We start from the raw sequence: 23937 nt of genomic DNA, 5'->3' as shown, positions 1-23937 counted from the left end.
CGCTGAGTCCACCATAGTCTTCCCCTTCCCGTCTCACGCTCCGACCGCCGATCGCGGGTCGATCGCGATCCCCCTTCCTTCCGCAGCGGAGGCTCAGGTTTCTAACGCGCCTACTCTATAGACAATGGACAATAGACAATAGGTGCAGGAGGAGGCCATTCGTCCTTCGACCCAGCACCACCATTCAGTGTGATCATGGCTGATCATTCTCAATCATTACCCCGTTCCTGCCTTCTCCCCATCCCCTCTGAATCCGCTATTATAACGAGCTCTATCTCGTTCTCTCTTGAATGCATTCAGAGAATTGGCCTCCACTGCCTTCTGAGGCAGAGAATTCCACAGATGTACAACTCTCACACTGAAAAAGTTTTCCCTCATCGCCGTTCTAAATGGCCTACCCCTTATTCTGAAATTGTAGCCCTTAGTTCTAGACTCTCCCAACATTGGGAACAAGTTTCCTGCCTCTAACGTGTCCAACCACTTAATAATCTTATATGTTTCAATAAGATCCCCTACCGTTCTTCTAAATTCCAGTGTATGCAAGCCTAGTCGCTCCAGTCTTTCAACATACGACAGTCCCAACATTCCGAGAATTAACCTAGTAAATCTACGCTGCACCCCCTCAACAACAAGAATATCCTTCCTCAATTTTGGAGACCAAAACTGCACACAATACTCCAGGTGCGGTCTCACTAGGGTTCTGTACAACTGCAGAAGGACCTTTTTGCTCCTATACTCTTGAGGCGGAGTGCTGTTCCTCGAGAACGCATGGAAACGATCATTGTCCGTGGGATTCGGAGAGTTCTCGGAGTTTAACTTCACGAAGTAGAAACAAGGAACCGCAACATGCTGGAGAACTCGGCGGCCAGGTAGCACCCCTGAAGAACATGGATTTTCGAGGTTTCCGGACGGGATGTTTCTTGGGATAAAACATGGGTAGATGACGTTTCGGGTGCGGGTCCATCTCCAGACCGAAGATGGGTCCCAGCCCGAAACATCACCGATACGTTTTCCAGAGATGGTGCCTGACCCGCCGAGTTACTCCAGCACGTTGTGTAATTCTGTGAATCTGTGTGGCTTCTCGTCAAGCTCTCAAACACCCGTTTAAACTAATCCCAGTTTAGCTCGCCCCGTGTTCCGCTAAATCCCTTCAATCGTTACCAAAGAACAGAAACAACTCTATTTTTTAGTGCGACAAAACCGGAGTATCGAGGAGAGGTCCGCGAGGTTAGAGCGATAACGTCCAAACTCCACACAGCGAGCACCAGTTGTATCTGTGCGACGGCAGGTCATTTTAGCTGTACCACAATAGTGCCCGCATGCGATGGAAAACTAAAGGGCAGACAACGGGAATGTCACAATCACCCCGGTGATGCTGCCTGACCTGCTGAGTTACTCCAGAATTTTGTGAATAAATACCCAGCTAACAATGGCCTATTTCCGTTAACACCCTAACTTTTTTTTGCATATTTTTCATTCATGTGTTCTATATCTCTCTGCATCCTCGTCTATATCTATCGTTTCTCTTTCCCCTAACGCTCACTCTGAAGAAGGGTCTCGACCCGAAACGTCGCCCATTCCTTTTCTCCAGAGGTGCTGTCAGACCCGTTGAGTTACTCCAGCTTTTAGTGTCTATCTTCGGTTTAAACCAGTATCTGCAGTTCCTTCCTACACATGTAGATTACACAGAGAGACTGTGGAACGCCACATTTCACCGGTGTTCGCACGTTACCATTTAACAGTCGCTCTAAATTTATATTTCACCATCGTTTCCCATCCACGTATGGCACCATTTTGGCCTTGACGCCTATGTTCTGCTTTACACTGTCCCAGGTCCATATCTCTTGTATATTCACTTTCAAGAACGAACGGCCCCTCCCTCCTGTGAGATTAGTTGCAGGTTTGCACGGACAACTTCACAATGAACCCTTGCAGTTTAATGTGGATAAATGTGAGCTTATCCACTTTGGTGGTAAGAATAGGAAGGCAGAGTATTATCTGAATGGTGTCAAGTTTGGAAAAGGGGACGTACAACGAAATCTGGGTGTCCTAGTGCATCAGTCACTGAAAGGAAGCATGCAGGTACAACAGGCAGTGAAGAAAGCCAATGGAATGTTGGCCTTCATAACAAGAGGAGTTGAGTATAGGAGCAAAGAGGTCTTTCTGCAGTCGTACGGGGCCCTAGTGAGACCGCACCTGGAGTACTATGTGCAATTTTGGTCTCCAAATTTGAGGAAATATATTCTTGCTATTGAGGGCGTGCAGCATAGGTTCACCAGGTTAATTCCCGGAATGGCGAGACTGTCGTATGTTAAAAGACTGGAGCGATTAGGCTTGTATACACTGGAATTTAGAAGGACGAGAGGGGATCTTATTAAGGGATTGGTCACGTTAGAGGCAGGAAACATGTTCCCAATGTAGTGGGAGTCCAGAACCAGGGGCCACAGTTAAGAATAAAGGGGAGGCTATATAGAACGGAGTTGAGGAAAAACTTTTTCACTCAGAGAGTTGTAAATCTGTGGAATTCTCTGGCTCAGAAGGCAGAGGAGGCCAAATCTCTGAATGATTTCAAGAGAGAGCTAGATAGAGATCTTTAGGATATCGGAGTCAGGGGGGTATGGGGAGAAAGCAGGAACGGGGTACTGATTGAGAATGATCAGCCATGATCACATTGAATGGTGGCACTGGCTCGAAGGGCTGAATGGCCTCCTCCTGCGTCTATTGCCTATTGTCTATTACAGTCAATTAAGATTCATTATACGAAGTGGGAGGGTGCGGAGTGGATAACGCGATACTTCAAGAATTAAGCCGCTCCCTAAAGCAAATAGACTTCGAACCCGGAAATGCTCGGAATAAAAATGGCTTTGAAAGACCAGGTCGAGAGTTGGTCCGAGGAGGTAGTTTGTCCCATCTGCCTGGATTTCTTCACCGACCCAGTCATACTGGAGTGCGGGCACAACTTCTGCCGCTCCTGTATCACACAGAATTGGGGCAGGGAGGGGACAAACTCCTGCCCGGAATGTAGAGAGGAGATTGCAGACCGCAGCCTCAGGGGAAATCGGGCCTTGGCGAGACTGTCTGAGAAAGCTCGAGCACTGAGCCTGAATCGGACAGAGAAGGGAAGTAAACTTTTCTGCGAGGAACATCAGGAAGAAAAGAAGCTGTTTTGTGAAAATGACAAGAAACTGATCTGTCTGGTTTGTCGAGATGCGCTGGAACACAGAAACCACAGCTTCCTTCCGATTATAGAAGCTGTAGACATCTACAAGGTTAATGCAAACAGATTTGTATCTTTATTTACCTTGTTGATTATTTGTTGTCTAACGCCTTTATTCTTTGATCCCAGGCTCGGGTAAAATCGGCCATAGAATCTGTCACAAAAAATAAATCTGATATCGAAGAAATAGAACAACAACAATTACGAAAGATTTCCAAAGTTCGGGTGAGGCCTTTCTATCTGGAATTTGTATGCAGCGTTGCTCATTTTAATGTGTAGTGGACATGCTGGATCAATTGACTGCTGAAATTAGGTGCGTTGGAAGGAACTGCAGATGCTGGTTTAAACCGAAGATAGACACAAAAAGCTGGAGTAACTCCGCGGGACTGGCAGCATCTCTGGAGAGAATGAATGGGTGATGTTTCGGGACGAGACCCTTAGAAACATAGAAACATAGAAAATAGGTGCAGGAATAGGCCATTCGGCCCTTTGAGCCTGCACCGCCATTCAATATGATCATGGCTGATCATCCAGCTCAGTAACCTGTACCTGCCTTCTCTCCATAACCCCTGATCCCTTTAGCCATCAAGGCCACATCTAACTCACTCTTAAATATAGCCAATGAAATAGCCTCAACTACCTTCTGTGGCAGAGAATTCCACAGACTCACCACTCTCTGTGTGAAGAAATGTTTTCTCATCTCGGTCCTAAAAGACTTCCCCCTTATCCTTAAGCTGTGACCCCTGGTTCTGGACTTCCCCAACATCGGGAACAATCTTCCCGCATCTAGCCTCTCCAACCCCTTAAGAATTTTGTATGTTTCAATAAGATCCCCCCTCAGTCTTCTAAATTCCAGCGAGTATAAGCCTAGTCTATCCAGTCTTTCTTCATATGAAAGTCCTGCCATCCCAGGGATCAATCTGGTGAACCTTCTCTGTATTCCCTCTAAGGCTAGAATGTCTTTCCTCAGATTAGGAGACCAAAACTGTACACAATACTCCAGGTGCGGTCTCACCAAGGCCCTGTACAACTGCAGCAGAACCTCCCTGCTCCTATACTCAAATCCTCTTGCTATAAATGCTAACATACCATTCGCTTTCTTCACTGCCTGCTGCACCTGCACGCTTGCTTTCAATGACTGGTGCACCATGACACCCAGGACACGTTGCATCTCCCCTTTTCCTAATTGGCCACCATTCAGGTAATACTCTGCTTTCCTGTTCTTGCCACCAAAGTGGATAACCTCACATTTATCCACATTATATTGCATCTGCCATGCATTTGCCCACTCTCCTAATCTATCCAAGTCACTCTGCAGCCTCCTAGCATCCTCCTCGCAGCTAACACTTCCACCCAGCTTCGTGTCATCCGCAAACTTAGAGATGTTGCATTCAATTCCCTCGTCCAAATCATTAATATATATTGTAAATAACTGGGGTCCCAGCACTGAGCCTTGCGGTACCCCACTAGTCACTGCCTGCCATTCCGAAAAGGACCCGTTTATTCCTACTCTTTGCTTCCTGTCCGCCAACCAATTTTCTATCCACCTCAACACTGAACCCCCAATACCGTGTGCTTCAAGTTTGTACCCCAATCTGCTATGTGGGACCTTGTCGAAGTCCTTCTGAAAGTCCAGATATAACACATCGACTGGTTCTCCCTTATCCACTCTACTAGTTACATCCTCGAAAAATTCTATAAGATTCGTCAGGCATGATTTGCCTTTCATAAATCCATGCTGACTTTGTCCGATGATTTCACCACTTTCCAAATGCGATGCGATCACATCTTTAATAACTGACTCTAGCATTTTCCCCACTACCGATGTTAGGCTAACTGGTCTATAATTCCCCGTTTTCTCTCTCCCTCCCTTTTTAAAAAGTGGGGTTACATTAGCTACCCTCCAATCCTCTGGAACTACTACAGAATCTAAAGAGTTTTGAAAAATTATCACTAATGCATCCACTATTTCTGAGGCTAATTCCTTAAGCACTCTGGGATGCAGCCTATCTGGCCATGGGGATTTATCGGCCTTTAATCCATTTAATTTACCTAACACCACTTCTCGACTAACCTGGATTACCCTCAGTTCCTCCATCTCATTAGACCCCCGGTCCCCTGCTATTTCCGGCAGATTGTTTATGTCTTCCCTAGTGAAGACAGAACCAAAGTAGTTGTTCAATTGGTCTACCATTTCCTTGTTCCCTATGATCAATTCAACTGTTTCCGACTGCAAGGGACCTACAATTGTCTTAACTAGTCTTTTTCTCTTCACATATCTATAAAAGCTTTTGCAGTCAGTTTTTATGTTCCCTGCCAGTTTTCTCTCATGATATATTTTCCCTTTCCTAATTAAGTCCTCCTCTGCTGGACTCTGAATTTCTCCCAGTCCTCTGGTATGATACTTTCTCTGGCTAATTTATATGCTTCATCTTTTGTTTTAATACTATCCTTGATTTCCCTTGTTAGCCACGGATGCACTACCTTTCTTGGTTTGTTCTTTTGCCAAACTGGGATGAACAATTGTTGTAGTTCATCCATGCAATCTCTAAATGCCTTCCATTGCATGTCCACCGTCAACCCTTTATGTATAAATTGCCAGTCTATCTTGGACAATTCACGCCTCATCCCCTCAAAGTTACCTTTCTTTAAGTTCAGAACACTTGTTTCTGAATTGACTTTGTCACTCTCCATCCTAATGAAGAACTCCACCATATTATGGTCACTTTTGCCCAAGGTGCCTCGCACAACAAGACTGCTAACTAACCCTTCCTCATTACTCAATACCCAGTCTAGAATGGCCTGCTCTCTCGTTGGTTCCTCGACATGTTGGTTTAGAAAACCATCTCGCAAACATTCCAAGAAATCCTCTTCCTCAGCACCCCAGCCAATTTGGTTCACCCAATCTATATGTAGATTGAAGTCACCCATTCTAACTGCTGCACCTTTAGTGCACGCATTTCTAATTTCCTGTTTGATGCCATCCCCAACCTCACTACTGCTGTTAGGTGGCCTGTACACAACTCCCACTAGCGTTTTCTGCCCCTGAGTGTTTCGCAGCTCTACCCATATCGATTCCACATCCTCCGAGCTAATGTCCTTCCTTTCCACTGCGTTAATCTCCTCTCTAACCAGCAACGCTACCCCACCTCCTTTTCCTTTCTGTCTATCCCGCCTGAATATAGAATATCCCTGGATGTTGAGCTCCCAGCCTTGGTCAACCTGGAGCCATGTGTCCGTAATCCCAACTACATCATAATCATTAACAACTATCTCCACATTTAATTCATCCACCTTATTACGTATACTCCTTGCATTGAGACACAAAGCCTTCAGGCTTGTTTTTATAACACTCTTGCCCCTTATATAATTATGTTGCAGAGTGGTCCTTTTTGATTTTTGCCCTGGATTTGTCTGCCTGCCACTTTTACTTTTCACCTTGTTACCTATTGTTTCTACCCTCATTTTATACCCCTCTGTCTCTCTGCTCTTGTTCCCATTCCCCTGCCACATTAGTTTAAATCCTCCCAGACAGCGCTAGCAAACACTCCCCCAAGGACATTGGTTCCATTCCAGCTCAGGTGCAGACCGTCCTATTTGTACAGGTCCCACCTCCCCCAGAACTGGTTAGACTGGTTAGAGATAACGGAAACGAGGGACATAGAGTAGAGGATTTATTCACAAAATGCTGGAGTAACTCAGCAGGTCAGGCAGCATCTCGGGAGAGAAGGAAAGGGTGACGTTTTGGGTCGAGACCCTTCTTCTAGAGTAGAGGATAACGCAGAGAAATAAAGAACAATGAATAAAAGATATGCAAACAAGTAACGACGATAAAGGAAACAGGCCATTGTTAGCTGTTTATGGGGTGAAAGCGAGAAGTTAGTGCGACTTGGGTGGGGGAGGGATAGAGAGAGAGGGAATGCTGGGGCTACCTGAAGTGAGAGAAGTCAATATTACTGGGCTGAAAGCTGCCCAAGCGAAATATGAGATGCTGTTTCTCCAATTTTGCAATTAGCCTCCCTCTGACAATGGAGGAGACCTAGGACAGAAAGGTCAGTGTAGGAATGGGAAGGAGAATTAAAGGAGAATTAAACTTTGTTTCAGGAAAATGTGAGAGAATTTGATTGATTAGATCATTCTGAGAACCGGACGCTGATGGGTTATATGGTGCTGCACTGTAAGGAGTTTGAACGTTCTCCCCGTGACCTGCGTGGGTTTTCTCCGAGATCTTCGGTTTCCTCCCACACTCCAAAGACGTACAGGTATGTAGGTTAATTGGCTGGGTAAATGTAAAAATTGTCCCTAGTGGGTGTAGGATAGTGTTGATGTACGGGGATCGCTGGGCGGCACGGACTTGGAGGGCCGAAAAGGCCAGTTTCCGGCTGTATATATATGATATGATATGATATGGTCACTAATTCTGTAAGCAAACACAATACAAAAATATATTATGTTAATCTTCAGCATTCATTTGACAGGAAGAGTCACACAGCCTTCAGTTCCATGTCATATCCCAGTTTGCTGAACTGCACCAGATTATCACTGTGAAGGAAAAGTACTTCCTCAAAGATATCCGCGAAGATGAGGAGCGGATTCTAAATCCAATGGAGAAAAATCTTCGGGAGATTCAAGAGAATTTAAATTCTATTCAGGAGGAACTCCTGCGTTTACAGGAACGGATGGAACAAAAAGACAGCGTGAAATTTCTAGAGGTAAGGAAGTCTATTTAAATTTGCTTCTATAAATGTGCACTATCACAAAATGGCGTCTAATATATTTGAAACAAATTCAACTATGTTGTCCATTGTCTATGCATCTGCAGTTCCTTCCTACACATCACTAACATCATATTCAATAGACAAGAGACAACAAGTGCAGAAGTAGACCATGCAGCCCTTTGAGCCAGCAACTCCATTCAATGTGATCATGGCTGATCATTCTCAATCAGTACCCCGTTCCTGCCTTCTCCCCATACCCCCTGACTCTGCTATCCTTAAGAGCTCTATCTTGCTCTCTCTTGAAAGCATCCAGAGAAATGGCCTCCACTGCCTTCTGAGGCAGAGAATTCCACAGATTCACAACTCTCTGGCTGAAAAAGTTTCTCCTCATCTCCGTTCTAAATGGTCTACCCCTTATTCGGCTGAAACGCACACCCTGTCCAGACTATCCTGTCAGCATCGTGTAATATTTAGAATAATTTTTATACTTCCTTCATCGGTTCTATGTCTGCAATATCATTATTCTTCTCTGTGTGTCAGTGGGGGTGAGAGTGGAGAAATGGGAATTTTTAACAGCTCGTAATAATCTGGGTGAAATTCGTGCTCTCAGTAGTTCTGCCTCGGTCAATTCAGTCTTGTGTTTTATTTATTTCAGGAGGAAGCTGTTTGCAAGCGAAGGTAGGGCATGTTCTTCACTGAAACTCTGCATGTAACATATTTCCTCATAAACATCAATGCACAATTTGTAATCAGCTATTTATTATTTGCAGGATTAGTGATGAGGTGAAATCATTGTCAGTGACAAATGGTGCCATAACGGCTGAAAAATTCAACCACCTCTTTTTGTTGAAGGCAGAGTTGATAGAAACGTTTGACTCCTTTAAACAAGGTAAAACATATGGACTTATTTCACTTGGTTTGTGGGACACATTGATGTTTTTATGTGATGCAAAGATTGGCCAGGATAAGCACTGAATGGTAATTGGAGTTTCATTCCTGCACCAACCCACTGACTGAGAAGCCTCACGCACACATGGTCAGCTGGAGATGTTAGATCCTGGAACACATGCAACACAGGAGCACGATAGACAATAGTTGCAGGAGGAGGCCATTCGGCCCTTCGAGCGAGCACGGCCATTCAATTACCCCATCAAGTACCCCGTCCCTGCCTTCTCCCCTGACTCCGCTATCCTTAAGAGCTCTATCTAGCCAACTCTTGAATCCATTCAGAGAATTGGCCTCCACTGCCTTCTGAGGCAGAGAATCCCACAGATTCACAACTCTCTGACTGAAAAGGTTTTTCCTCATCTCAGTTCTAAATGGCCTACCCCTTATTCTTAAACTGTGGCCCCTTGTTCTGGACTCCCCCAACATTGGGAACATGTTTCCTGCCTCTAACGTGTCCAACCCCTTAATAATCTTATACGTTTCGATAGGATCCCCTCTCATCCTTCTAAATTCCAGTGTATACAAGCCTAGTCGCTCCAGTCTTTCAACATATGACAGTCCCACCATTCCGGGAATTAACCTAGTAAACCTACGCTGCACGCCCTCAATGGCAAGAATATCCTTCCTCAAATTTGGAGACCAAAACTGCACACAGTACTCCAGGTGCGGTCTCACTAGGGCCCTGTACAACTGGAGAAGGACCTCTTTGCTCCTATACTCAACTCCCCTTGTTATGAAGGCCAGCATTCCATTGGCGTTCTTCACTGCCTGCTGTACCTGCATGCTTCCTTTCAGTGACTGATGCACTAGGACACCCGTTGTACGTCCCCTTTTTCTAACTTGACACCATTCAGATAATACTCTGCCGTCCTATTCTTACCACCAAAGTGGATAACCTCACACTTATCCACATTAAACTGCATCTGCCATGCATCCGCCCACTCACACAACCTGTCCAAGTCACCCTGCAACCTCATAGCATCTTCCTCACAGTTCACACTACCACCGAGCTTTGTATCATCTGCAAATTTGCTAATGGTACGTTTAATCCCTTCATCCAAGTCATTAATGTATATTGTAAGTAGCTGCGGTACCTGCATGCTTCCTTTCAGTGACCTTTGCGGTACCACACTAGTTACTGCCTGCCATTCTGAAAGAGACCCATTTATCCCCACTCTTTGCTTTCTTCCTGTCAACCAATTTTCTATCCATGTCAGTACCCTACCTCCAATACCTTGTGCTCTAATTTTGCCCACTAATCTCCTATGTGGAACCTTGTCGAAGGCTTTCTGAAAGTCAAGGTACACCACATCCACCGGCTCTCCCCTGTCTACTTTCCTAGTTACATCCTCAAAGAATTCCAGCAGATTAGTCAAACATGATTTCCCCTTCGTAAATCCATGGTGACTCGGAATGATCCTGTTACTGCCATCCAAATGCTCTGCAATTTTGTCTTTTATAATTTACTCCAGCATCTTCCCCACCACTGATGTAAGGCGAACTGGTCTATAATTTCCCGTTTTCTCTCTCCCTCCTTTCTTAATAAGTGGGACAACATTAGCTACCCTTCAATCCACAGGAACTGATACTGAATCTATAGAACATTGGTAAATGTTCACCAATGCATCTACAATTTCTAGCGCCACCTCCTTAAATACTCTGGGATGCAGACCATCAGGCCCTGGGGATTTATCAGCCTTCAGTCCCATCAGTCCACCCAACACCATTTCCTGCCTAATGTGGATTTCCTTCTTTTCCTCCTTCACCCTAGGATCTCTGGCCACTAGAACATCTGGGAGATTGCTTGTATCTTCCTTAGTGAAGACAGATCCAAAGTACCGGTTCAACTCGTCTGCCATTTCCTTGTTCCCCATAATAAATTTCCCCGCTTCTGTCTTCAAGGGACCCACATTTGCCTTGACTATTTTCTTCCTCTTTACATACCTAAAAAAGCTTTTACTATCCTCCTTTATATTATTGGCTAGTTTACCCTCGTACCTCATCTTTTCTCCCCGTATTGCCTTCTTAGTCATCTTCTGTTGCTCTTTAAAAGAGTCCCAATCCTCTGGCTTCCCACTCTTCTTTGCATGGTTGTACTACTTCTCTTTTATTTTTATGCTGTCCTTGACTTCCCTTGTCAGCCACGGGTGCCTCTTACTCCCCTTAGAATCTTACCTCCTCTTTGGGATAAATTGATCCTGCAACTTCTGAATTATTCCCAGGAATACCTGCCATTGCTGTTCCACCGTCTTCCCTGCTAGGGCCTCCTTCCAGTCAATTCTGGCCAGCTCCTGCCTCATGCCTCTGTAATCCCCTTTGCTATACTGTAATACTCACACTTCCGATTTTCCCTTCTCCCTCTCAATTTGTAGAGTAAAACCTATCATATTGTGATCACTGCCTCCTAATGGCTCTTTTACCTCGAGTCCCCTTATCAGATCAGGTTCATTACACAACACTAAATCCAGAATTGCCTTCTCCCGAGTAGGCTCCAGTACAAGCTGTTCTAAGAATCCATCTTGGAGACACTCCACAAACTCTCTTTCCTGGGGTCCATTACCAACCTGATTTTCCCAGTCTACCTGCATGTTGAAATCTCCCATAACCACCGTAGCATTACATTTGCGACATGCCAATTTTAGCTACTGATTCAACTTGCACCCTATGTCGAGGCTACTGTTTGGGGGCCTGTAGATGACTCCCATTAGGGTCTTTTTACCCTTACAATTCCTAATTTCTATCCATACTGATTCTACATCTCCTGATTCTATGTCACCCCTTGCAAGGGAGTGAATATCATTCCTCACCAACAGAGCGACCCCACCCCCTCTGCCCACCTGACTGTCTTTTCTATATGTTGCGTACCCCTGAATATTCAGTTCCTAGCCCTGGCCCTCTTGTAGCCATGTCTCAGTGATTCCCACATAGAAACATAGAAACATAGAAAATAGGTGCAGGAGTAGGCCTTTCGGCCCTTCGAGCCTGCACCGCCATTCAATATGATCATGGCTGATCATCCAGCTCAGTAGCCTGTACCTGCCTTCTCTCCATACCCCCTGATCCCTTTAGCAAAAAGGGCCACATCTAACTCCCTCTTAAATATAGCCAATGAACTGGCCTCAACTACCTTCTGTGGCAGAGTATTCCACAGACTCACCACTCTCTGTGTGAAGAAATGTTTTCTCATCTCGGTCCTAAAAGACTTCCCCCTTATCCTTAAGCTGTGACCCCTGGTTCTGGACTCCCCCAACATTGGGAACAATCTTCCCGCATCTAGCCTCTCCAACCCCTTAAGAATTTTATATGTTTCTATAAGATCCCCCCTCAGTATTCTAAATTCCAGTGAGTACAAGCCCAGTCTATCCAGTCTTTCCTCATATGTAAGTCCCGCCATCCCAGGGATCAATCTGGTGAACCTTCTCTGTACTCCCTCTAAGACAAGAACGTCTTTCCTCAGGTTAGGAGACCAAAACTGCACACAATACTCCAGGTGCGGTCTCACCAAGGCCCTGTACAACTGCAGCAGAACCTCCCTGCTCCTAAACTCAAATCCTCTTGCTATGAATGGCAACATACCATTCGCTTTCTTCACTGCCTGCTGCACCTGAATGCTTGCTTTCAATGACTGGTGCACCATGACACCCAGGTCACATTGCATCTCCCCTTCTCCCAATCGGTCACCATTCAGGTAATACTCTGCTTTCCTGTTCTTGCCGCCAAAGTGGATAACCTCACATTTATCCACATTATATTGCACCTGCCATGCATTTGCCCACTCGCCTAATGTATCCAAGTCACTCTGCAGCCTCCTAGCATCCTCCTCGCAGCTAACACTGCCACCCAGCTTCGTGTCATCCGCAAACTTAGAGATGTTGCATTCAATTCCCTCGTCCAAATCATTAATATACACTGTAAATAACTGGGGTCCCAGCACTGAGCCTTGCGGTACCCCACTAGTCACTGCCTGCCATTCCGAAAAGGACCCGTTTATTCCTACTCTTTGCTTCCTGTCCGCCAACCAATTTTCTATCCACCTCAACACTGAACCCTCAATACCGTGTGCTTTAAGTTTGTACACCAATCTCCTATGTGGGACCTTGTCGAAGGCCTTCTGAAAGTCCAGATATAACACATCGACTGGTTCTCCCTTATCCACTCTACTAGTTACATCCTCGAAAAATTCTATAAGATTTGTCAGACATGATTTGCCTTTGGTAAATCCATGCTGACTTTGTCCGATGATTTCACCACTTTCCAAATGTAATGCTATCACATCTTTAATAACTGACTCTAGCATTTCCCCCACTACCGATGTTAGGCTAACTGGTCTATAATTCCCCGTTTTCTCTCTCCCGCCCTTTTTAAAAAGTGTGGTTACATTAGCTACCCTCCAGTCCTCAGGAACTACTCCAGAATCTAAAGAGTTTTGAAAAATTATCACTAATGCATCCACTATTTCTGAGGCTACTTCCTTAAGCACTCTGGGATGCAGCCTATCTGGCCCTGGGGATTTATCTGACTTTAATCCATTTAATTTACCTAACACCACTTCGCCACTAACCTGGATTTCCCTCAGTTCCTCCATCTCATTAGACCCCCGGTCCCCCGCTATTTCCGGCAGACGGTTTATGTCTTCCTTAGTGAAGACAGAACCAAAGTATTTGTTCAATTGGTCTGCCATCTCCTTGTTCCCTATGATCAATTCATCTGTTTCCGACTGCAAGGGACCTACATTTGCCTTAACTAATCTTTTTCTCTTGACATATCTATAAAAGCTTTTGCAGTCTGTTTTTATGTTCCTTGCCAGTTTTCCCTCATAATCTATTTTCCCTTTCCTAATTAAGCCCTTTGTCCTCCTCTGCTGGACTCTGAATTTCTCCCAGTCCTCTGGTATGCTACTTTTTCTGGCTAATCTGTATGCTTCATCTTTTGTTTTAATACTATCCTTGATTTCCCTTGTTAGCCACGGATGCACTACCTTTCCTGGTTTGTTCTTTTGCCAAACTGGGATGAACACTTGTTGTAGTTCATCCATGCGACCTTTAAATGCCTTCCATTGCATGTCCACCGTCAACCCTTTCAGCATCAATCGCCAGTCTATCTTGGACAATTCAGGCCTCATACCCTCAAAGTTACATTTCTTGAAGTTCAGAACACTTGTTTCTGTATCGACTTTGTCACTCTCCATCCTAATGAAGAACTCTACCATATTATGATCACTCTTGCCCAAGGGGCCTCGCACAACAAGACTGCTAACTAACCCTTCCTCATTACTCAATACCCAGTCTAGAATGGCCTGTTCTCTCGTTCGTTCCTCGACATGTTGGTTTAGAAAACCATCTCTCAAACATTCCAAGATATCCTCTTCCTCAGCACCCCTGCCAGTTTGGTTCACCCAATCTATATGTAGATTGAAGTCACCCATTATAACTGCTGCGCCTTTAGTGCATGCATTTCTAATTTCCTGCTTGATGCCATCCCCAACCTCCCTACTGCAGTTAGGTGGCCTGTACACAACTCCCACTAGCGTTTTCTGCCCCTTAGTGTTTCGTAGCTCTACCCATATCGATTCCACTTCCTCCAAGCTAATGTCCTTCCTTTCCACTGCTTTAATCTCCTTTCTAACCAGTAACACTACCCCACCTCCTTTTCCTTTCTGTCTATCCCGCCTGAATATAGAATATCCCTAGATGTTGAGCTCCCAGCCTTGGTCACCCTGGAGCCATGTCTCCGTAAACCCAACTATATCATAATCATTAATAACTATCTCCACATTTAATTCATCCACCTTATTACGTATACTCCTTGCATTGAGACACAAAGCCTTCAGGCTTGTTTTTACAACTCTGTTACCCCTTGTACGATTATGTTGAAAAGTGGCCCTTTTTGATTTTTGCCCTGGATTTGTCTGCCTGCCACTTTTACTTTTCACCTTGCTACCTGTTGCTTCTACGCTCATTTTACACCCCTCTGTCTCTCTGCTCCAGCTCCCATCCCCCTGCCACATTAGTTTAAATCCTCCACGACAGCACTAGCAAACACTCCCCCTAGGACATTGGTTCCATTCCAGCTCAGGTGCAGACCATCCTGTTTGTACTGGTCCCACCTCTCCCAGAACTTGTTCCAATGTCCTAAAAATTTGAATCCCTCCCCCTTGCACCATTTTTCAAGCCACGTATTCATCTGAAATATCCTCCTATTCCTACTCTGGCTAGCACGTGGCACTGGTAGTAATCCAGAGATTATTACCTTTGAGGTCCTACTTGTTAGTTTATCTCCTAGCTCTCTAAATTCACCTTGTAGGACCTCATCCCGTTTTTTACCTAAATCGTTGGTGCCAACGTGCACCACGACAACTGGCTGCTCACCCTCCCCCTTCAGCCACTCAAGGGGTCCTGCAGCCACTCAGAGATATCCCTGACCCTTGCACCAGGGAGGCAACATACCATCCTGGAGTCTCGTTTGCGGCCGCAGAAACGCCTATCTATTCCCCTTACAATTGAATCCCCTATCACTATAGCCCTTCCACTCTTTTTCCTCCCCTCTTTTGCCGCAGAGCCACCCACGGTGCCATGAACTTGGCTGCTGCTGCCTTCCCCTGATGAACCATCTCCCCCAACAGTATCCAAAATGGCATATCTGTTTAGGAGGGAGATGACCGCAGGGGACTCCTGCACTACCTGCCTACTGCTACGCTGGCTAGTGGCCACCCATTTCCTTTCTGTCCGCTTATCTTTTACTTGTGGTGTGGCCAACTCACTATACGTGCTATTCACGACCTTCTCAGCCTCGTGGATGCTCCAGTATGAGTCCAACCGCAGCTCCAACCGTTCAATGCGGTTTGCCAGGAGCTGCAGCTGGACACACTTCCTGCACACGTAGTCATCAGGGACACCGACAATATCCCTGATCTCCCACATGTTGCAGGATGAGCATTCCACGGGGCCGATCTCATCTGACATGTCTTACCCCCAAATTAAATCAAATCCCTCTTAATCCTTTAAACTGTACCTTTACTAAAAAGCACTGAACCCTTAACTCACTGAACCCTTAACTCACTGAACCCTTAACTCACTGAACCCTTAACTCACTGAACCCTTAACTCACTGAACCCTGAACTCACTGAACCCTGAACTCACTGAACCCTGAACTCACCGAACCCTTAACGAAAAGTACGAACAAAAAGCAGAATTACAACCCCGGGGTTACGCCAAATCAGCTGCTTCCTCTAATCCGCTTCCACCAATCAGCGGCTTCCTCCAGAACACTTCTTTTAAATTGTGTGGGAACGTTTTTATCTCCAACCACCTCCAACCGCTTCTGGGCCTCTGGGTGAACAAAGCCCCGCGCTGGGTTTTTAAACCTACCGCCCGGACCGCTTCTGGGCCTCTGATACTTGCCAATGTCTAAATAAGCCTCGGGCTCATCCACTTCATTTTTTGTACTTCGTGCATTTAAATACAACACTTTAATTTCGGTATTCACCTCCCCTCTCACACCGGTCACAATTGGCCCTGACCTTACTCTCTTATCCCTTCTTGAACTTCCCTTCCCATTCATTCGAGTGTCCTTTGCAATTTCTCCTCTATTCGCTTCCCCGTTAACTCCATCTTCATATTCCCAGTTTGTCAACCCCTCCCCCCCCCCACTACTTAGTTTAAAGCCACACTTGTAGCACTAGCAAAACTACCTGCCAGAATGTTGGTCCCCTGTTGTTAAGGGGTAACCCGTCCCTTTTGTACAGGTCACCCCTACCCCAGAAGAGATCCCAGTGGTCTAGAAATCTAAATCCCTGCTCCTTGCACCAGCCCCTCAGCCATACATTCATATCCCCGATCTCTCTGTTCCTGCCCTCACCAGCACGAGGTACAGGTAGCAGTCCAGAGACAACCACCTTTGACGTCCTACTTCTCAGTCTTCTTCCTAACTCTCTAAACTCACGTTGCAGTATCTCCTTCCTCTTCCTCCTGACGTCGTTCGTGCCCACGTGCACAACTATGTCCGGTTGATCACCTTCCCTCGCTAGGATGTTCTGAAGCTGCTCCGTGATGTCTTGAAACCTGGCACCAGGGAGGCAACAGACCATCCTCGAGTCCCGCCATCCGCCAAAGAATCTACTGCCCGTACCTCGGTAGTCAGGAAATTGGAAGTAACGGAATTAAATGATAATGAACAACGAATGAGCAGTATTGTCATGGGGATACGAGGGCGTCCTGTGGAAATCTGTGCCATGGGCTCTGCCTAACCCGTAAGTGACTATCGTTGACTCTGGTTGACTCAGGTCTGCCCCCTGTTGGACCCTTGAGCCGCACAGACTTTCTCAAACCCCATACTGATGCATTGTAAGAACGAGACCGGATAGATCTCGGCCCAAGATCTAGTCTCGGAAAAGCACGCAGTTTCATCGGCCTGACATAGATACCCTTAAACACATTCACAAGGAAAAACTCCTGTTCGTGGGCACAACCTCCTCAATATACGTTCCCACTGTAAACTGGAATTGATAATCTTTAGACACCGTGAATATATTTACCTGAGTAACCCACAGACTCTGTAGTAACATACGCTAAGAGTCAGGAAATTATATTTCGGCTTTGCAGGACTTAGGCATAATTTGGAGTATTTTGTGCAGTTCTGGACGTCCCTTTGCAGGAAGAATGTGGATGCCTTGGGAAATGTGCAGAAGAGGTTTACCAGAATGCTGCCTGGATTAGAGGGCATTAGCTATTGGGAGAGGTCGGATACATTTGCTTGTTTTATGTGGACTGTCAAAGGCTGAAGGGAAACTGATAGAATTATTTTAAATTATGAGAAGGTGTAAATCGTAGAGGGCATATGTTCAAGGAAACAGAATGAAAATTTAACGGAGGATTGTAAGGCTTTTTAAAAGTACACCTAACTTCTAAGAATATGCTTCCAGGGGCACTGCAGTAGCAGCGATCACACCGATGTTTGAGAGGTATTTACACAGCCAATACAGGGTACGTGGGATAGGCACGGGCAAGGAAAAGAGGAAAACGGGCCATGTGCAACCAAATGGGATTAATTTATGTTCATAGGCATCATGGATGGCGCTGATATGCTGGGCCAAAGGGCATGTACCTGTTCTGTATGTTTCTATTGGGGGAAGGATATTCATGCTATTGAGGGCGTGCAGCGTAGGTTCACTAGGTTGATTCCCGGAATGGCGGGACTGTCGTGTGTTGAAAGGCTGGAGCAATCAGGCTTGTATACACTGGAATTTAGAAGGATGAGGGGGGTTCTTATTGAAACATATAAGATAATTAGGGGATTGGACACATTAGAGGCAGGAAACATGTTCCCAATGTTAGGGGAGTCCAGAACAAGGGGCCACAGTTTAAGAATAAGGGGTAGGCCATTTAGAACGGAGATGAGGGAAAACATTTTCAGTCAGAGAGTTGTAAATCTGTGGAATTTTCTGCCTCAGAAGTCAGTGGAGGCCAATTCTCTGAGTGTATTCAAGAGAGAGCTAGATAGAGCTCTTGAGGATAGCGGAGTCAGGTGGTATGGGGAGAAGGCAGGAACGGGGTACTGATTGAGAACGATCAGCCATGATCATATTGAATGGTGGTGGTGGCTCGAAGGGCCGAATGGCCTACTCGTGTGTCAATTGTCTATGTTCTATATTTAAGAGAAAGTGAGGAGATCTCAGTGAAACACAAAGTTCTACTCGACTTAACAGGCAGCATGATGGGAGGACCTTTCCCTTTCCTGAGGTGTCCAGAACAGAGGTTATCATCTCAGAATAGGGAGTATGTTTTATAGGACAGAGATAAGGAGATATTTCTGCACTCAGAGGAAGGTAGACCTTTGGGATTCTCCGCATCGGATGGCAGTGAAGGCTCAGTGATTCACTTCATTCAGTCCCAATCTACTGCAGGGAAATGGACCCTTCGACCCACTATCTCTATTCCGATCATTTTGCACACCGACATCAATCCCATTGGTTCACAACACGTCAACGCCCTTATATACCTCGCGTGTACAACTGTCTGTCTAAATGACACTTGAAGTTAGTGATTCCACCTCCTCCAATGGGAGCATGTTCCAGGTATCAACTATTCTCTGTGCAAGAGATTCATCCCTCACATCTATATACTAAAACTCTCGCCTGTTTGTTTGTTCCTGAACTACAGCCAAAACGGTTCACGATAGCACAACAATTTTAGGCCCAGCTTATTCACCGTCGTCCCTTTGGTGCTAATGGAAGGAGTTTCATTGAAATCAGTGTTATATTTTTTAAGTTATTCACATTTTAAAGTTTAAATCTATCTCCTAGGGAGGGAAGGAGGTTGGAGGAGGGAGGATCAGGGGGGTTCAAGGGGATGGAGTAGGATTGAGGGGAAGCTGGAAGGGGAGGTTGTGTGGAAGGAGTGGGGTGTGGGGATGGAGGATTAGAGGAGGGGAGCGGGTAGGGTGAGGGGGAGGGGGGAGGGTGGAAGGAGAGGGTGCTGCACCAATGCAGTAGAGGTTTGGGCCCACTTGGTCTAGTCTTCTTTAAAACTCCATCCTCTCACTTTAAACCAATAACTTTGTTTTTGGTACCATTAAGATGGGGAACTGAATCTGACGAACTACCCCCTCTCTGTGTCTCGTAAACTTGTAAACTTCTCCTAGGTCTCCAAATCAGCATTATTCAAGTCCTTCAATGGAGGCAACTTCCCGGTGAATCTCCTTTGCACTCTCTCGAGCACAGTCACATCTTTCCTCATTTTTAATTACCTCCAGTAAACATTTAACTCCTCAACTGCCCCGCCAATCTAGCCCCCATTTTCACCACCATAAGCAAAATCACTCAATATCACGCCCGCACACCCATCCGCCCACCATTTCTCCTATCTCCTCTCTCCCAATTCCATCTGCTTGCCCACGACATATCAGCATGGAGGCAACCAATGGAGGCAACTTCCCGGTGAATCTCCTTTGCACTCTCTCCAGCACAGTCACATCTTTCCCCCTGTATCACCAAAATATAACGACCTCATTTTTAATTACCTCCAGTAGACATTTAACTCCTCAACTGACCCGCCAATCAAGCCCCCTTTTCACTCAATATCACGCCCGCACACCCATCCGCCCACCATTTCTCCTAACTCCTCTCTCCCAATTGCATCTGCTTGCCCACGACATACCACAACTCTCGCCTCAACCTCGGGAGAAAAGTTCCGGGAAGGATTTCTGTTGTCCATCTTACGTGGTAGGGGGAGGGGGAAAGAAAACTCCGGGCAGTGTTTCAGTTGTCCGCCTGCCTGTCCCCGTGGCCGAGCGGCCTCTCCCCCGGTCCCGGGGCCGCGCTGCCCGAGTCTTCCCCCGACCCCCGGGGACTCTCTGATTCTCTGCTTCTCCCCCCAGTCTCCGTCACCCTGGATGTGGAAACAGCGCATCCGGGGCTCGAGGTGTCTGAGGATCGGAAGAGGGTGAGATGGACCGAGACCGAGAGGAGTCTCCCTGACACCGGGAAGAGGTTTACAGACAGTCTGTGTGTGCTGGGATCGGAGGGATTCACATCGGGGAGACATTACTGGGAGGTGGAGGTGGCGGGGAGTGAGGACTGGAGTCTGGGAGTCGCCGCAGAGTCTGTGGAGAGGAAGAGAGAGGACGACCTGACCCCGGAGACTGGAGTCTGGAGCATCAGTTGGTGCGGTGACGAGTTTGATGCAGCCACCTCCCCTCCATCCCGTCTCCCCGCCCGTCCCATCCCCGGGAGGGTGGGAGTTTATCTCAGTTACGAGTCCGGGACAGTTTCATTTTACGACGCGGACACCAAGTCCCATCTCCACACCTTCACCGGGAATAAATTCACGGAGAAACTTTATCCTTTCTTCGGGATCTGGGATTTAAACCAGTGGCTGAGAATCTGCTCCGGTTCCGCTCCGTGTCAGTAATTAACAAATTCTATCAATCCTTCACCAGCACCTGGAATATAGTTAAATCACCTCGGTTCTTTTAGATGTTAAACAAGTCTGTTCCGGGAATCAATGACCATAAAACTCCTAGACTGCCGCCTGTGATGATAACAATAATAATAATAATAAATAAATTCATTTAATTGTCCCACACCGTGGAAATTTACAGTGTTGCAGCAGCAAAGTGGATAACAGGAGACATTCATTATAAATAAAAATAAAGACGTATAAATTGTGATCAGTTTACTGTGTATTCCTTAACTGTTACTGTTGACTGGTCTGTTGGGAGCAGTGCTGTTTGTGCAGTCTCACAGCAGCGGGAAGGAAGGACCTCCGATATCTCTCCTTCACTTAAATATACCTGGACTATCTCCGAAATCTCCTTCCTGTTTCTGGACCTCACCATCTCCATCACAGGAGACAGACTAGTGACTGACATTTACTATATACCCACCGACTCGCACAGCTATCTGGACTACATTTCTTCCCACCCGGTCCCCTGCAAAAAGTCTATCCCCTACTCCCAATTCCTCCGTCTACGCTGCATCTACGCCCGGGATGAGGTGTTTCACACTAGGGCATCAGAGATGTCCTCGTTCTTCAGGAAACGGGGCTTCCCCTCCTCCACAATCGATGAGGCTTTCACTAGGGTCTCTTCAACATCCCGCAGCTCCGCTCTTGCTCCCCCTCCCCCCACTCGCAACAAGGACAGAATCCCCCTCGTTCTCACCTTCCACCCCACCAGCCTGCGGATCCAACATATCATCCACCAACATTTCCGTCACCTACAATGGGACCCCACCACTGGCCATATATTCCCATCCCCTCCCCTCTCTGCGTTCCGCAGAGACCGTTCCCTCCGTAACTCCCTGGTCCACTCGTTCCTTCCTACCCAAACCACCCCAACCCCAGGCACTTTCCCCTGCAACCGCACGAGATGCAACACCTGTCCCTTTACCTCCCCCCTCAACTCCATCCTAGGACCCAAACAGTCTTTCCAGGTGAGACAAAGGTTCACCTGCACCTCCTCCAACCTCATCTATTGCATCCGCTGCTCTAGATGTCAACTTATTTACATCGGCGAAACCAAGCGCAGGCTCGGCGATCGCTTCGCTGAACACCTGCGCTTGGTCCGCATTAACAAAACTGATCTCCCGGTGGCCGAGCACTTCAACTCCCCCTCCCATTCCCAGTCTGACCTTTCTGTCATGGGCCTCCTCCAGTGCCATAGTGGGGCCCACCGGAAATTGGACGAACAGCACCTCATATTTCGCCTGGGCAGTTTGCAGCCCAGTGGTATGAACGTCGACTTATAACCATATAACCATAATAACAACTACAGCACGGAAACAGGCCCGTTCGGCCCTACCAGTCCACGCCGACGACTCTCTCTGACCTAGTCTCATCTACCTGCTCTCAGACTATAACCCTCTAATCCCCTCTTATCCATATACCTATCCAATTTACTCTTAAATAATAAAATCGAGCCTGCCTCCACCACTTCCACCGGAAGCCCATTCCATACAGCCACCACCCTCTGAGTAAAGAAGTTACCCCTCATGTTACCCCTAAACTTTTGTCCCTAAATTCTGAAGCTATGTCCCCTTGTTGGAACCTTCCCCACTCTCAAAGGGAAAAGCCTACCCACGTCAACTCTGTCCGTCCCTCTTAAAATTTTAAAAACCTCTATCAAGTCCCCCCTCAACCTTCTACGCTCCAAAGAATAAAGACCCAACCTGTTCAACCTCTCTCTGTAGCTTAAGTGCTGAAACCCAGGCAACATTCTAGTAATTCTCCATTTTGTCGACATCCTTCCTATAATTTGGCCACCAGAACTGCACACCATACTCCAGATTCGGCCTCACCAATGCCCTGTACAATTTTAACATTACATCTCCAACTTTAGATAGTCCCTCTGTCCCTCACTTCCCCTCCCCCTTACCAGATCTCCCTCTATCTTCCTGTCTCCACCTATATCCTTCATTTGTCCCGCCCCCCTGACATCAGTCTGAAGAAGGGTCTCGACCCGAAACGTCACCCATTCCTTCTCTCCCGAGATGCTGCCTGACCTGCTGAGTTACTCCAGCATTTTGTGAAAAAATCGATTTGTACCAGCATCTGCAGTTATTTTCTTATATTATCTTGCAATACAATACAATATATCTTTGCAGTCATTGTACAGGGGTACAACGAGATTGGTAATGCGCCTCTCATACGATGAAATAATTTAATTAATTTAAACAACAACCGCCCAACGAGACAAATTGTAACAGTTTTAAAACAGAATAAAGTGCAAGTAGATCTGTGCCGGTTCACTGTGCGATGTGACCATCCGGCTCAGCAGGGCCGGTTCATAGCAGCTATGGCCCTGGGGATGAAGCTGTTCCTGAGTCTGGAGGTGCGGGCGTAGAAGGCCTTGTATCGTCTGCCCGATGGTAGAAGTTCGAACAGACTGTTGCAGGGGAGTGAAGAGCCTTTGTGGATGCTGGTGGCTTTTCTGAGGCATCGTATGTTGTAGATGCCCTCCAAGGCTGGTAGCTGTGTTCCGGTGGTCCTCTGAGCACTATGGACTACTCGCTGAAGAGCTTTCCTTTCTGCCTCCGTGCAGCTGAGGTACCACACAGGGATGCCTTGTGTTAGGATGCTCTCTATGGTGCAGCAGTAGAATGTCGTCAGCAGCTGTTGGGGTAGACCAGACGTCCTCAGTGTTCTTAGGTAAAGACTGCACATGATTACAATCGAGCCGTTCACAGTGCACACGTAAACGATAAAGAGAATAACGTTTAGTGCAAGATAAAGTCCAGTAAAGTTCGATTAAAGATAGTCCGAGGGTCTCCAAAGAGGCAAATGGTCGTTCAGGGCCGCTTTCCATTTGGTGAGAGGCTGGTTCAGTTGCAGATGAACATGATAAGGGAATAACCATTTAGTCCAAGTGAAAGCCAACAAAGTCCGATCAAGTGTAGGAAATAAAAACTGCAGATGCTGGTTTAAATCGAATGTAAACACAAAATGCTGGAGTAACTCAGCGGGTCAGGCAGCATCTCGGGAGAGAAGGAATGGGTGATGTTTCAGGTCGAGACCCTTCTTCAGACTGGATCAAGTCCGATCAAGGATCGTCCGAGCGTCA

General features: G+C 46.5%; 1 protein-coding gene across 1 annotated transcript; it reads left to right on the top strand.

The window, feature by feature from the left end:
• Positions 1-846: 846 nt before the first annotated feature.
• Positions 847-21029, top strand: LOC144602805 (nuclear factor 7, ovary-like). Its single transcript, XM_078415929.1, has 8 exons — positions 847-869; positions 3224-3269; positions 3347-3442; positions 7696-7923; positions 8591-8613; positions 8706-8824; positions 17791-17864; positions 20265-21029. Exons 1-8 carry the CDS (start codon positions 847-849, stop codon positions 20787-20789), a joined length of 1134 nt encoding a protein of 377 aa, XP_078272055.1. The 3' UTR covers positions 20790-21029.
• The last annotated feature ends 2908 nt before the right edge of the window (positions 21030-23937 follow it).

Source organism: Rhinoraja longicauda, chromosome 19 (assembly GCF_053455715.1).
Source record: "Rhinoraja longicauda isolate Sanriku21f chromosome 19, sRhiLon1.1, whole genome shotgun sequence".
In the NCBI taxonomy this organism is placed as follows: Eukaryota; Metazoa; Chordata; class Chondrichthyes; order Rajiformes; family Arhynchobatidae; genus Rhinoraja; species Rhinoraja longicauda.
This window is presented reverse-complemented; position numbering and strand designations above follow the sequence as displayed.

Bases quoted from the DNA above. Each gene is read 5' to 3' on its own strand.
- LOC144602805 (XM_078415929.1), top strand. From the start codon at position 847: ATGCTGGAGAACTCGGCGGCCAG. The intron at 3,270-3,346 runs GTTAATGCAAAC...CTTTGATCCCAG, and splicing joins AAGCTGTAGACATCTACAAG to GCTCGGGTAAAATCGGCCAT. The intron at 17,865-20,264 runs GTACGTGGGATA...CCAGTCTCCGTC, and splicing joins ATTTACACAGCCAATACAGG to ACCCTGGATGTGGAAACAGC.